The sequence below is a fragment of the Crinia signifera genome, chromosome 4 (assembly GCF_055691185.1).
Source record: "Crinia signifera chromosome 4, ASM5569118v1, whole genome shotgun sequence".
NCBI lineage: Eukaryota > Metazoa > Chordata > Amphibia > Anura > Myobatrachidae > Crinia > Crinia signifera.
Window position 1 is genome coordinate 143,168,500 of NC_139220.1, and position 13,699 is coordinate 143,182,198.

At 43.2% G+C, this 13,699-nt stretch overlaps 1 protein-coding gene across 7 annotated transcripts in view; it reads left to right on the forward strand.

Moving 5' to 3' along the window:
- Positions 1 to 402: 402 nt before the first annotated feature.
- Positions 403 to 13,699, forward strand: part of SCAF11 (SR-related CTD associated factor 11) — a 65,761-nt gene continuing 52,464 nt past the window's right edge. For 5 of the 7 annotated variants that reach the window (XM_083182647.1, XM_083182652.1, XM_083182649.1 and 2 more), the window contains exons 1-2: positions 404 to 675; positions 8,851 to 8,922. In XM_083182647.1, coding sequence (XP_083038773.1) covers positions 8,862 to 8,922 — 61 coding nt within the window. In that variant the 5' untranslated portion in view covers positions 404 to 675; positions 8,851 to 8,861. Of the gene's footprint in view, positions 676 to 8,850; positions 8,923 to 13,699 lie in introns of all 7 variants that reach the window. The other 2 variants (XM_083182650.1, XM_083182651.1) reach the window with 2 other exon arrangements.

A 13,699-nucleotide genomic window follows, 5' to 3' on the forward strand; every position in this document is an offset into this window, starting at 1 on the left:
CACCGCATTCCTGGTTACAGTCTGTTCTCCAGGCATGACAATAAACTAAATCACAGGGACAGACACTTAACGTGGCTGGAGTTGACCTAGGTGGAGGATGTTTTTCTCATGGACAACTCTGCATGACTCTTTCGCGTGGCGCAGTGCTTCAATACAAACATTTCCCATATGATTGTGACCGGCAGGAGGCACTCTACAACCAGGCCACTCAGGTACCCAACACACAGCAGAGGTCTTTAAAAGCGAATAACCCTGGGCAAGCAAGACGTCGTGTACTGACCCTGCCGCGCTCCCGTACCTCTAGTCTCCGGAAGGTGACACTCTCAGTCCCCCACCTCTTCCCCCGGGAGTGACGTGCGGGTCGTCCTGTCAATCAATGTACGTCCTCCGGACGAGGGCAGCTGATTGGTTCTCCTAAGTAAACTGTCCCCTAATTGGTAACCAAGATGGCGGGGGCTGTGTTTGTGCTGTGAGCTAGGCCGTAGAGCGCCGCCGTGCGGTTCTGTCGTGCTCCGCTTCCTCCGCTTCCACAGGTCGGGCATGTGGCCTATGTGAGCTGCGGCCGAGCCTGAGCCTTCGCCCGAGATAAATGCGGCCTGTGCCCGCCGCGCACTGATACCCGGGAGGCAGCAGCGGCCCTGATCCTACGCAGCCGGGGACTGGCTGACACAGCGGGTGAGTGGCGACAGCGGCGGCCTGGCGCTGCGTGTGCTGCCCGGTGTGCGGCCTGTGTCGCTGAACGGGCAGCCCACGGCCCTCGTCCTGGCCGGCATTGGGGGGCAGGTGACCGGCATTATTACTGGTTTTGTGGCACCCGGCAGCGCAGCTCCCCGCAACTCTGTGAGCAGGGTCCGTCTGTCACACCAGGTGCAACAATGGGCTCCCGCATAGGTGCCAGCTTACCATGTCACTGCGGGGGCGCAGAATACAGCGCAGGTGTGCGCGCAATGGGGGCCGCACTAATCACACTGATGCCCGATGGTGCTCGCACCGAGTAATAGTGTAAACATGAATACAAAGCTGGCATCTACCGCTGACAGGAATATAAGTAGGGGATAATGCGTGCTAGAGGTGTGCCACGGCCAGAGTAATAGCACCCCCTGCATTGCTTTGTGCCCATGCCCACTGCCTCACTATGACACGTACATTACACTATTCCTGTCTTTGTCTGCTTAGTATACCCCACTTTTGTATCCATCATGTCTTCTGAGAGCATTTGTTAAATAACTGTATTTTTTAGGATTTGCATCCTAAATGTAGTTGTGCCCTTAATCATAGGGTTATTTTATTAATGTTTACATTTTGTACTGCAAGTCACTATTTTCTAGTCTTGTTCTTTTGCTCATCTTGTCAGGCGCTGCAGAACCCTTGTGGCGCCATATAAATAAACGATGATGGTAATAATAACGAATGAGACTTAAAGCAGTTTATTGTCTTTTTTTTGCCCTTATATAACCAAAGGGGTCTAATAAGTGCTCAGCAGGTATTTGGAACAGCTCAGTATTGAAGGTGTCCATCTCATAGGCAGTTAAGATAGAGGAGGGGTTAGTTGTGGGGTGGTACTAACACTTATAGGGCTAAAAAAAAATCTGTTTTATTGAAGTAAAGGTGCCCATACACGTTACAATTATTGTATACAATATCGCATCTCATAGCATATCGGTTTTGCGATGAGATCTAGTGTGCTGCACGTACTTTTTGTACTAGATCTCATCTCATCTGATCTCATCGCAAAACCGATATGCAATGAGATGCGATATTGTATACAATAATTGTAACGTGTATAGGCACCTTAAGAGCTGACTACACTGCCCCGCTCCCTTCCTTTTTTTTTTTTTCTTTGTAAATTTGGCTAATAATGGGATGTGGTCATTTGGTCAAGTCATCATGTCAACACATGAATTTGGTAGACATGTATTAGGTCGACATGAAAAAGGTTTGCATAAATTTTTTGTGTATTTTTTTTTTTTTTTTTAAATCGTATATTTTATTAGGAATATGCATACATCAAGAAAAGCATAACGTGGGACCAGACATAGCAATAACAGGTGCTGCAATGATAATGCAGAGGGTCCAAATACAGAGAGAAATGTGTATTTTTTTTTTTTTTTTAATAAGTGTTTTTTTTATACTACTTAATCCAAAAAAAACATGAAAAACTCATGTCAACTTTTTTCCTGTCGACCCTATGACACTCTTTTTATAATTACACCTCTTTCTGAGGTCTCTCCCACCTGGTTTTCATACACAGCTGTGCAAGGAACACCAGCCTGGGAAAAACAACTGCGGGGAATAGCTCTTGGTACTTTGGGGAGTGGAAGAAGGATATTTGTGACATTTGAAATGAACTTTTAACTTTGAACTTTTAGACTTTCCTAGTAGGGACTAGATTACACTACAGATTGCCACTGGTGACATTCATATTCAGTATGCTGCGTGGCACTCGCCACGCAGCGGGCCCGGTGCCACTCTATCCTCGGCACACTATTTTTTTCTCCCTCTATGGGTGTCGTGGACACCGATAGAGGGAAAAAGTGCCGGCATTGCGGCAGTCGGGATTCCACCCTCGGTATTTCGACAGCTTGGATTTTGACCGCATCCCATCTGTACATGTTCTAAATGTTTTTTCTTTTAAGTGAACTATATATAATCTTTTTATACATACCTCTCTCCCTTTAAATGTAATAGTCATTTCCACAGACTTGACTACAACCAAGAAATGCATTCTAAAACGTCTGAGTTGGTTATTGCTTTTAGTAAACCTTTATGTGCAATAAGGCAGTTCGCATCTCATTTTACTATTCTGTTTAGAACAGGGGTCTTCAACCTTTACGACAGTGTGGGCCACATTAAAAAATTCAACGAAGCCCGAGGGCCACTAATCTCTACTGTGGTATTTAGCACAGCTCTTCCTAGACAGACATCACAGTCCCCATAAAGCACAGCCCTTTATAGATAGACAGCACAGCCCCCGCATACATAGTTGGCACAGCTGCCCATACACATAAACCCCACCTCCAAAATATAGTCAGCACCAGGGCTATTTCTAGACAATTAGGGTCCCAGTGCGAACAGAAAAAAAATGCAGCTCCCCCATACATAATATATTGAAGAAATTGCGCGCCCCAAAAAGGTGTGTCCTAATTCTAAGGGGCATTGTCTAATTATAAGAGTGTGAACTAGCAGGAAAACCATTACCTGACATCTCACTTTTGCAACCTGCATGACCAGACATTGGTTACAGCAGGAATGGTTGTTGTCTTTCCTCGCTTAAGTTGGATGGCTAAAGGCCGCACAGTGACATATAAACATGAAAGCCCACACAGTGACCTAGTACGCCTCACAAATCAAGCCCAAACAATGACAGGCTACTTAAATCAATATACACTGTTTATCCGTAATGCCCATTACACATTATGCCACACACCATGATGCCCATTACACATTATGCCACACACCATGATTCACCACTGGCGTGTCCCACGTGCAAAGGGGACTAGCGCGGAAGGTTTTTTTTTACATGGCAATGACAGGTGGCGGGCCACTCAAAACAACTCAGCGGGCCACTTGTGGCCCGCGGGCCATGGGTTGAAGACCCCTGGTTTAGAAGTTCTTTAAGATGAGAGGTATTTTAAAATTTTTCAGTACTTCTGACCGTAATGGCCCCCCATACATCAGAAATCACAATTAATGGATTTCAAGATACAGGGATTTTTTGGCCAGATAAATGGATTTTACAATCTATCTGACTTTGCCCACACATTACAGATTTATTTCAGTGATCGGCAGATTTTTCCATCTAAAGATTGCATCTTCATATCTGGAAATTGCCCAATTGATTGCTGTTCATAATGTAAATAGATGAAGAAGACGAATTGGGAATGCCCACACATATAAAAAAGATCTGCAGATAATACCAGATTATTAAACATGTTTAAAAACCTGATTAAGCAATCGATTGGCGATTTTGATTGGGATTGCCAAAAGGGGCAGCACACACATCTAAAATTAATTGTGGCAATCATCTCCATATCTGAAAATTGTCACAATTAATTGCTGATGTATGGGGCCCTTAATTCGCATAATTTGTCCCTGTTTAGTGTACAGTGTATTTTTTTTTTCTTTGATTATGGCACACTAAGGTTAAGGTCCATACACACTGGGCGATTTTGCCCAGCGTGTATGCTGACCTTTCATGGGGAAAATCGTTTAGCTGAAAAATTCTCATTGCATACACACTGAGCAAATTTCAACCTATTTAGCATTTTTCCCGGGATGGATGACTTTCCATAGCAGGATGCTATGCAAAGCCGTCCACCTCGTCAGGGCCAGCGATGATGCAGGAGCAAGCATCAGTGTCAGCGCTGCCCTGCACACTCTGGGCGGCTTTTGAGTAGAAAGCAGCTTGAAATATGTACATCCACAATAGGTATTCTATCTTGTGGCATATAAGACCTTTTCAACGGAAATGAATGAGTGGGATTGCAATAACTAGTTTTTTTTTAAACTGCCAAAGTAGTACAGTAACCAAACCATAATGGTTGTTGAAGCATCAACAATTGTCATGGACAGAAAATGATTTGGTATTAGTTACTGTATTGCTTCTCATGGGTCTTCAAACTGCGGCCCTCCAGATGTTGTGGAACTACATGTTCCAACATGCATTGCCACATTTTTTCCTATAAGAGCATGCCAAAACTGTCAGGGCATGCTGGGACATGTTGTTCCACAACATCTGGAGGGCTACAGTTTGAAGACCCATGTAATAGACAAAGGGCAGTATTCAATGACGGAGTTCTCCGTGCATGGAGAGCGTTTTATTTTGCTCTCCATGCACTCTCCGTGTTCCGGAGGGCTCGCTGCCACTCCTGCTCCCACTATTCAACGTTTTTAAGACTCGCCGCCACTCGCGGCGAGTCTTAACCCCTGCAGCGGACGAGCGTCCGCGGCAGGGAGCTGACAGGGAGCCGTGGGACGTGGCATCCAGGGAGATTAAAGTCTCCCTGGATGCCACAGAACATATGTGAGGGTAGGGGGCCCCCCTGGGACCCAGGCAGCACAGGCTGACCCCCCTATAGCCAGCGGGGGACCCAGTATTCACTGCACCCGAACGTGCATACAGGTGCAGTGAATATATGAATATCTAATGAGCGGCTCGAGCGCTCCGGCCCCCTGCTGGCTGCACTGTGTAAAAAAAAAAAAAAAATTTAAAAAAATATTTTTTTTTTAAATTAAATATATATTCATGTGCTATAAGCACATGAATAAAAATAACATGCCCCTTCACAGAAAAAAAATCCTGATTTTTTTGACACCAAAATTAAATACAAAACCCTTTTAGATTAAAAGTTCACATTCCAGCTCTCCATCAAAAGATGGAGAATTTCTACACGGAGAGAGACGGCGAAAATCACTTAGAAAGACGGAGAACATTTCACATTGAATAGGGTTGCTCGCTTTTGGAGAGCAAAATGCTCCGTCCAAGGCGAAAAAAGCACAAATTCTCCACAAAACACGGAGAACTTTTCTCATTGAATACTGCCCAAAGACCACAAGATGACAGATTCAGTTGCTATCAATTCATCCCTTTTGGAGACGTACACAAAGCGTAATACAGATGTGTGGGCTCCCTTTGTATCAAGCCCTTTTGTAAGGTTTTAAGATGGGTGCACACTTGAGCGATGTTAGGTCGATATGCCATTTCGTAATGATATATAACCTACATCGCTCAGTGTGAATGCATGATTGTACTCTTCAGCTGCTTGCTAGCAACTGTTGCTGGTCATCCGTGCATTAAACATTGCGATCTAGCGATTTTGTGGCTTTTGGCAGGTGAACATGACAACAAATGGTATGTCTGACTGATTTGACGTCCCCTTCATGTCGCTCCCTAGAATAAAGTGGCATAAAGGTTCTAGGGTGTACTAAATCAATGATAAATCGATAGTGATGAAATGCTACAGTATATGGTTTGGTCGTGGGAAAGATTTCAGTTAGTATAGCTTGTTCTGAGCTCAAGGGAATTTTATCAGAGCGATTCCTAGTTGCTCCAGTGTGTACCGATTTAATGTGGTATTTGAGGAACGTTTATTCCCTTTGAGCATTTTGCTGTATGTTTCTTGTTGAAAGACAAGGTGGCTTTTCGGTTCTTTACTGGTGTATAACATAAATACCAATTGGATAAAAATGTATATTGAATATGTAAATTAATGTAAAAAAGAAGTAATGTCATAAGATATAATAAAATAAATGCCACACAGTTAGTGCTATAGTAGGAATCAAACCCATGACCTCAGTGCTGGGAGGCAGTAATGGTAACCATTACACCAGGGCTGGGCAACAGTGGCCCTCCAGCTGTTGATGAACTACACATCCCAGGATGCTTTGCATTAGTTTTGCTATGTGGCCATGCTGAAACTGATGCAAGGCATGCTGGGATGTGTAGTTCATCAACATCTGGAGGGCCGCTATTGCCCAGCTCTCCATTACACCATCCATACTGCCCCGTCAGGTTTAGCTGCACAAATTGGCTAGTCCTGACTAAAATACCACCAGCAGTGCAAAAAGTTCTGTTTGGACACCCAAATGGGACACCATGGGAGGCTGCGTCCAAAAGTGCCGGCGTCTTCTGCAATCGCACCCACGCTGCAGACCGTTTCGTTTGAATTGCTGTTGACAGATGCCTAAGGGTGTGGGATAGCCCATAATGTCTAGGTCGACAAAAAAGGACAGCCACATGCATCATGTCGACACATAAGAAGGTTGACATGCGTTTTTCCACAGGGTTTATTATGTCAATGTGAACACTTGAGCACGTAAACCCCCAATCAGTGTACAGCTTTGTTCACCATCCTTCAGGCCACTTTACCGTTCCCAGTCAGTAGCCCATGTGGATTGTAAATTATTGGGGGAAAAAAAGACAATTTGTGTCAACCTAGACCTGGTCAGCCATCCGGATACTTGTGACCAAGTAGCAATTGGATCACCCCTATGTAGTCTTATGCAACTTATACACGATGCACACCTTGTGTTTTGAACTAGTGCGTATCTAGTTTAAAACGCATCCGATGTGCTAATGCAGCGTGGTCTAGTTCAGCAGAACATCATTTTTAGACTGTATGATGTGAAGTATGTGGGAGCGCGCATCGCATCGGCAGCCCAAAACCCTAATTGCAGCATTAGGCAATTTTGTGTCCTCGTTTACAATTTCCTTTCTTAGTGTGGTACTACTAATGCTGCTTTCATGCCGCAAAACCTGCTTAGACCCGGTATTTAATATGTTTTAAATACCAGGTCAAAGCAGGTTTATGCCCCTTTCAGACCGCACTTACTAAGCAGGTTTTGTGGTGTGAAAGCAAACCGCTGCATGTTGAGCACTGAGGTCCCGCTCTGTGCATATCTAATGAGCGGGACCTGCTTGTGCAGTGAATATTTTAATGAGCGGGTCCCCGCCCCCTGCATAGGGAATAAGCGGGTCCCGCTCATTAGATATGCACAGAGCGGGACCAGCATGTGCTCACTATTGGCTGGGTCCTAAATACAGTTTCAACCCAGTTCAGACTGCAAAAAATACCGTTTGTAAAACTTTTGGCTCTGATCAGGTTGTAATGGTGGACATCACGGACGGTGTAATGGTTAGCATTACTGCCTCATAGCGCTGTGGTCATGGGTTCAATACCCACCATGGTGCTAACTTTGTGGAGTTTGTATATTCTCCCCGGGTTTCCTTCCACAATCCAAAAATATACTGGTAGGTCAATTGGTTTCCAACAAAATTAACCCTAGAATGTCTGTGTGTGTGCCTGTACATGTGCTAGGGAATATAGATTGTAAGCTCCACTGCGGCAGGGACTGATGTGAATGTTCAGCTATACTCTGTAAAGCGCTGCGCTATATAAGAAACTGTTAATAAATAAATAATGTGGACACATCATAAGGGTTGAGAGCCGCAGTATCATTGTCGGCTTTGAAACGCAATGGCAACGACACCTTTCTCCGGGAAGAAAAATAAAAATTTGGCCCCTTAGTTGGAACTTTAATTTTATTATATGTTATGAAACCTGAGCAAGGAACCAATACAGGGAGACTGATGGTGTACCCTTTTGGGAGACCTGGACACATTTTGCAGCATTTCACAGAGGATGGTCATCGGTCAATGCTCCAAATTAGTTTACACTGCATTTGCTATTTATTTTGTCCAAAAGCTTGGAGTAGCTATGATAATAATTTTGTATTATTATTTCACATCAGCCCCTGCCCCAGTGGAGCTTACAATCTATATTCCCTACCCCATGTTACATGCACACATTCATTCTAGGGTTAATTTTGTTTGGAGACTGTTAACCTACCAGTATGTTTTTAGGTTGTGGGAGGAAAGCCATACAAGCGCGAGGAGAATATACAAACTCTGCACAGTTAGTGCCATGCTGCGATTCAAAAGCATGACCTTAGTGCTGTGAGGCAGTAATGCTAACCATTACACTGTCCGTGCTGGCCATATTGTGGCTGTGAACAGGAATTCTCTCTTCCTCCCAAGGTTTGCAGTATCGCTTACAGGCAATAACAAGACCAGGCGCAGGCCCATTGCTTAGTGGGAAGTCTGGGGCTTGCATTGCCTGTGATCTATTTGTACACATTGGCTGGGGGCTAGATATAAGGTTATAGTAAGAAACCTCCCTTGTAACTTAATGATCACTTTTAAGTATGTAGCTATGCTTTTTCATTCTGTAAAAAAGATGTAGCGGAAACACTGGTTGAGCTGTTATGTATTTTAAGCCCTTAAACCTTTCTGTTCTAGATTGTTTAGAAGTTTGTGACTATTCTTTTTTTTATATTTTGTCTTGTTTATAGAATAAGGGAAAATGAGGAACAAACACTTAGATTCGTCCGGTGCTGGAGATAAGCAACATGAAGAGAAAGATGGTAAGTGATAACAATTTAAACTTTTCATTAATTTCCTTTGAATAAGGAAATAACCAAATGTATTGTCTCACCTTTTGAAAGCCGTAAGGTAGTTGACAGGTAAACTCTATTTTTTTTTTAAGCTGGTGCCCACCTTTTCTTTAGAAATAAAATAAATATATATATATATATATATACTTGTTTGGTGTGGCCGAGCACGTCTGCCCTGTTGCTGTTGCTGGTCGGGTGCCCCGTCAAGGAGTATGTAGACTTTAGCGGGTGTGGACGTAGCACTCCAGACACTTGAAATAATCCAAAAAGGTTTTATTTGAAGACAAGCAACATTTCAATGCGTGTGCATTTTCGTCAGGCTCCTGACAATGGAGACGCTGACCTTGCAATGTAAAACACGGGGGTGCTGCCGGCAGGATCCTAAAACCACGGTGGGGAAGGATCCATTATATACTTGTTTGGTGTGGCCGAGCACGGCTGCCCTGTTGCTGTTGCTGGTCGGGTGCCCCGTCAAGGAGTATGTAGACTTTAGCGGGTGTGGACGTAGCACTCCAGACACTTGAAATAATCCAAAAAGGTTTTATTTGAAGACAAGCAACGTTTCAATGCGTGTGCATTTTCGTCAGGCTCCTGACAATGGAGACGCTGACCTTGCAATGTAAAACACGGGGGTGCTGCCGGCAGGATCCTAAAACCACGGTGGGGAAGGATCCATTATATACTTGTTTGGTGTGGCCGAGCACGGCTGCCCTGTTGCTGTTGCTGGTCGGGTGCCCCGTCAAGGAGTATGTAGACTTTAGCGGGTGTGGACGTAGCACTCCAGACACTTGAAATAATCCAAAAAGGTTTTATTTGAAGACAAGCAACGTTTCAATGCGTGTGCATTTTCGTCAGGCAGGGAGCCTGACGAAAATGCACACGCATTGAAACGTTGCTTGTCTTCAAATAAAACCTTTTTGGATTATTTCAAGTGTCTGGAGTGTTATTCAAATTTTTCCAATATATGGTTTCAGGCCACCAGCATGACAACAGACATATTCAACAGCGTTTGATTAGGAATAGTGGGAATTAGATACATTCACCCATCCATAGTTTGGCTGTAACGGCTGTGTGGCTGTGGTCGCAGTCGACGAATCCGTTTCGGCACAACTTGCCTTCCTCCAAGCTGTTATCAAAACAGCTTACATTGATAAAAGCCCGGAGGGGCTGAAACGTCAACTAGACACAAGCTGTGTGTTGTATTTTTTTCCAAGTCCCCAGTGCCGCAGTTACTACACTGATATTTATTGACCCAGCATTGCGGGTCACTTCTGAAGGCACGGGGGCTCAGACTCTGAGGACGGAGCAGAGTGCCGGCATCCCATATATATATATATATATATTTATTAATTTATTATATTAATTATTTATTAGTAGAAATAAAATTATATATATATATATATATATATATATATATATATATATATATATATATATATATATATATATATATATATATATATATATATATATATATATATATATATATATATGTATATATATATATATGTTGAGTATCCCTTATCCAAAATGCTCGGGACCAGGAGAATTTTGGATAACGGATTATTCCGTATTTCGGAATATTTTAATATTTCAATGATGTATTTTGAAGTATCTTGCATTTATGCTGTATAAACACATAATATACACACAAATATATTTTATTACCACATAAAATACACACAAATATATTTTAATTGTTCAAAAAACAAGGTTTCAAAACGTGAAACAAAATGTGTGTACTATCTCAGCACTGAATTTGAATGCCAAGCAATCATTGTCTTGCACATATATAGTGCCAGTTACATATCATGTCCCCAGTGATGCTGTTACAAATGTCCCCAGTGAGTTTTTAGCAAAAAAAAAAAAATTTTTTCTCTTTCTGGAATGTCCGTATTTCGGAATAATTCGGATACGGGATACTCGACCTGTGTATATATATATATATATATATATATCCTGAGTAGTACAGAACAACCGGCACCAGGAAATAAGGAAGTCCAATTGAAATTTCTTAATGCATATTTAATGCAAGCAAATCTTCAAGCTCAGATCAAAGATAAATATGGTATACATCAGGCATTTAAGAGATACAATGTAAATTCTCCCGTCTCCTCGACGGCCGTTTCGGTGCAACAGCACCTTTTTCAAGAGGGTTTGACAATGTACTGAGCAAAAGACCTGTGTATTATAGGGCATACAAGACACACTCACCTGCTCCCACTCGCGCTAATCACAGGGATCACGGGCGCCCACTCCATGTATCTCCTACACATTGCCGCTGACAGTCTCCTCCATCGCCGCGCACCGGAAGTGCACACGGCGTTGTGGAACTAATCTCCAGCTAATGTTGCAGGAGAACAGTAGATAGGTTCCCCCGTCCCCGGAAGTGACGCAGGTGTACAGCAGTAACCATGGAAGCCCAACAACGCTATTCCTTTACACAAATCAAAGCAATTCTGGAACACAAAACCGCATTCCACAAAAATATACATGCACATAATGTGGAAAAGACATTAAAAAAGACAACAAAGAGAGAAAATTCTACATGTGAAAAACGAGATTGCATAGCTATTATCTGACATGTCACTCGCAAACTGAATTTCATGTGACATATGTCAGAATATCATATAGCCATACCACATACAAAACACATCAATCACAATATAGCACTTATATCAAAGGGGATTATTAGGAGCGGTGCAGATATCTATCTACACAATATCTTAATGGATAAATGATGAAAATGAAAACTCTTCATTTAAGCCCATTGGACGCATACAATTTAACTCGTATATCCAATAGCATTCCTTTTTCATAAGTATGGCATGTCTGTCGCCACCTCGCCTCAAAGGAGGCACATGTTCCAGTGGCATAAAGGCAAAGTCTCTAATCGAGTGTCCACTGTTCACAAAATGCCTTGCCACTGGAGGCGTGTTTGTGTCCATTTTGATATACGCTTTGTTTATAGAGGACCTGTGTACTCCTATTCTTTCCTTGAGCATTCGCATGGTCTTGCCCACGTATAGTTTGTTGCATGGGCATTTAATCAAATAGACAACATATCTGGTCTCACAGTTCATAGTATGTTTGAGACTGTATCTCTTGCCTGTGATAGGGTGTATGAATGTATTTGTTTTTATCATGTGTTGACAGTTGACACAACCGGAGCATTTTTGTGAGCCAACAGTCTTAGAGAGCCAATTTTTTGACTGGTCCACTTTAGGGCTAATATCCGAAAAGGTGAGTTGTTGCTTTAGATTGTGGCTTTGCTTGAAGCAGAACAATGGCGGACACTGACAAATTTTCCCCATTATTGGATCGGTGCGTAGGATGTGCCAATGCTGCAAAATGGACTCCTTTATAGATTTTGACGCCACCGAGTAGGTTGTCGCAAAGTGTAGCCTCTGTTCCTTCTCGTCCCTCACCCTGGGGGATAACAACTCAGACCTCTGTAGACCCTTACATTTGGCTCTGGCTTCAGTAACCTCCTTGCGGTCATACTGTCGTTCAATAAATTGTTGACACATGTCATCAAGTACACTATCCAGAGATGTTGCGTCAGACGTGATGCGTACTGCTCTCAGAAGCTGAGAATATGGTAAGCCGCGTTTTAGCGGCTGAGGATGGAAACTGCTGGCGAGTAACAGAGTATTTTTGTCTGTTGGCTTTTTAAATAAAGAAGTAACAAACATGCCATCTTTAATGGATATGAGTACGTCCAGGAAATGTATGCTCACTGGGCTACTGCTAGAGGTGAATCTAATGTTACCAGGGATATTATTCAGAAACATTACAAACTCCTTAAGAAGAGCATCAGTGCCAGTCCATACAAAGAACAGGTCATCAATGTACCTTACATAACATTTGATAAACCTGGAAAAAATGGGGTTGGACAAAATATGTTGTTTCTCATACTGGAACATAAAAAGGTTGGCATACGATGGGGCCATGTTTGACCCCATCGCAGTACCACGACGCTGTAAAAAAAATCCATTATCGAACAAAAAATAATTTTTGTTCAAAACTAATTCCAGTAGTAACAACAAAAAATCAATGGGAGGACCTTTGTATGCTGGACTGACACTGATGCACTCCCGCACCGCTCCTATTCCCTCAACATGTGCAATATTGGTGTACAAACTGGCGACATCCAGTGTCACCAGTATACACCCTTCGATTGGTTGGCCAAACCGACTGAGTTTATTTAAAAAATCAGTGGTGTCACGCAGAAAATACGGACTCTCCTGTACCACCGGCTGCAGGAAAAAGTCAATATACTGCGAGACCGGCTGACTGATGGAGCCAATGGAGGAAATAATCGGTCTCCCAGGAGGGGAGACCAAGGACTTGTGTACTTTCGGCAAACAGTACAATAAGGGAATAATCGGGAACTCTTGCACAAGGAATGTGCATGTATATTTTTGTGGAATGCGGTTTTGTGTTCCAGAATTGCTTTGATTTGTGTAAAGGAATAGCGTTGTTGGGCTTCCATGGTTACTGCTGTACACCTGCGTCACTTCCGGGGACGGGGGAACCTATCTACTGTTCTCCTGCAACATTAGCTGGAGATTAGTTCCACAACGCCGTGTGCACTTCCGGTGCGCGGCGATGGAGGAGACTGTCAGCGGCAATGTGTAGGAGATACATGGAGTGGGCGCCCGTGATCCCTGTGATTAGCGCGAGTGGGAGCAGGTGAGTGTGTCTTGTATGCCCTATAATACACAGGTCTTTTGCTCAGTACATT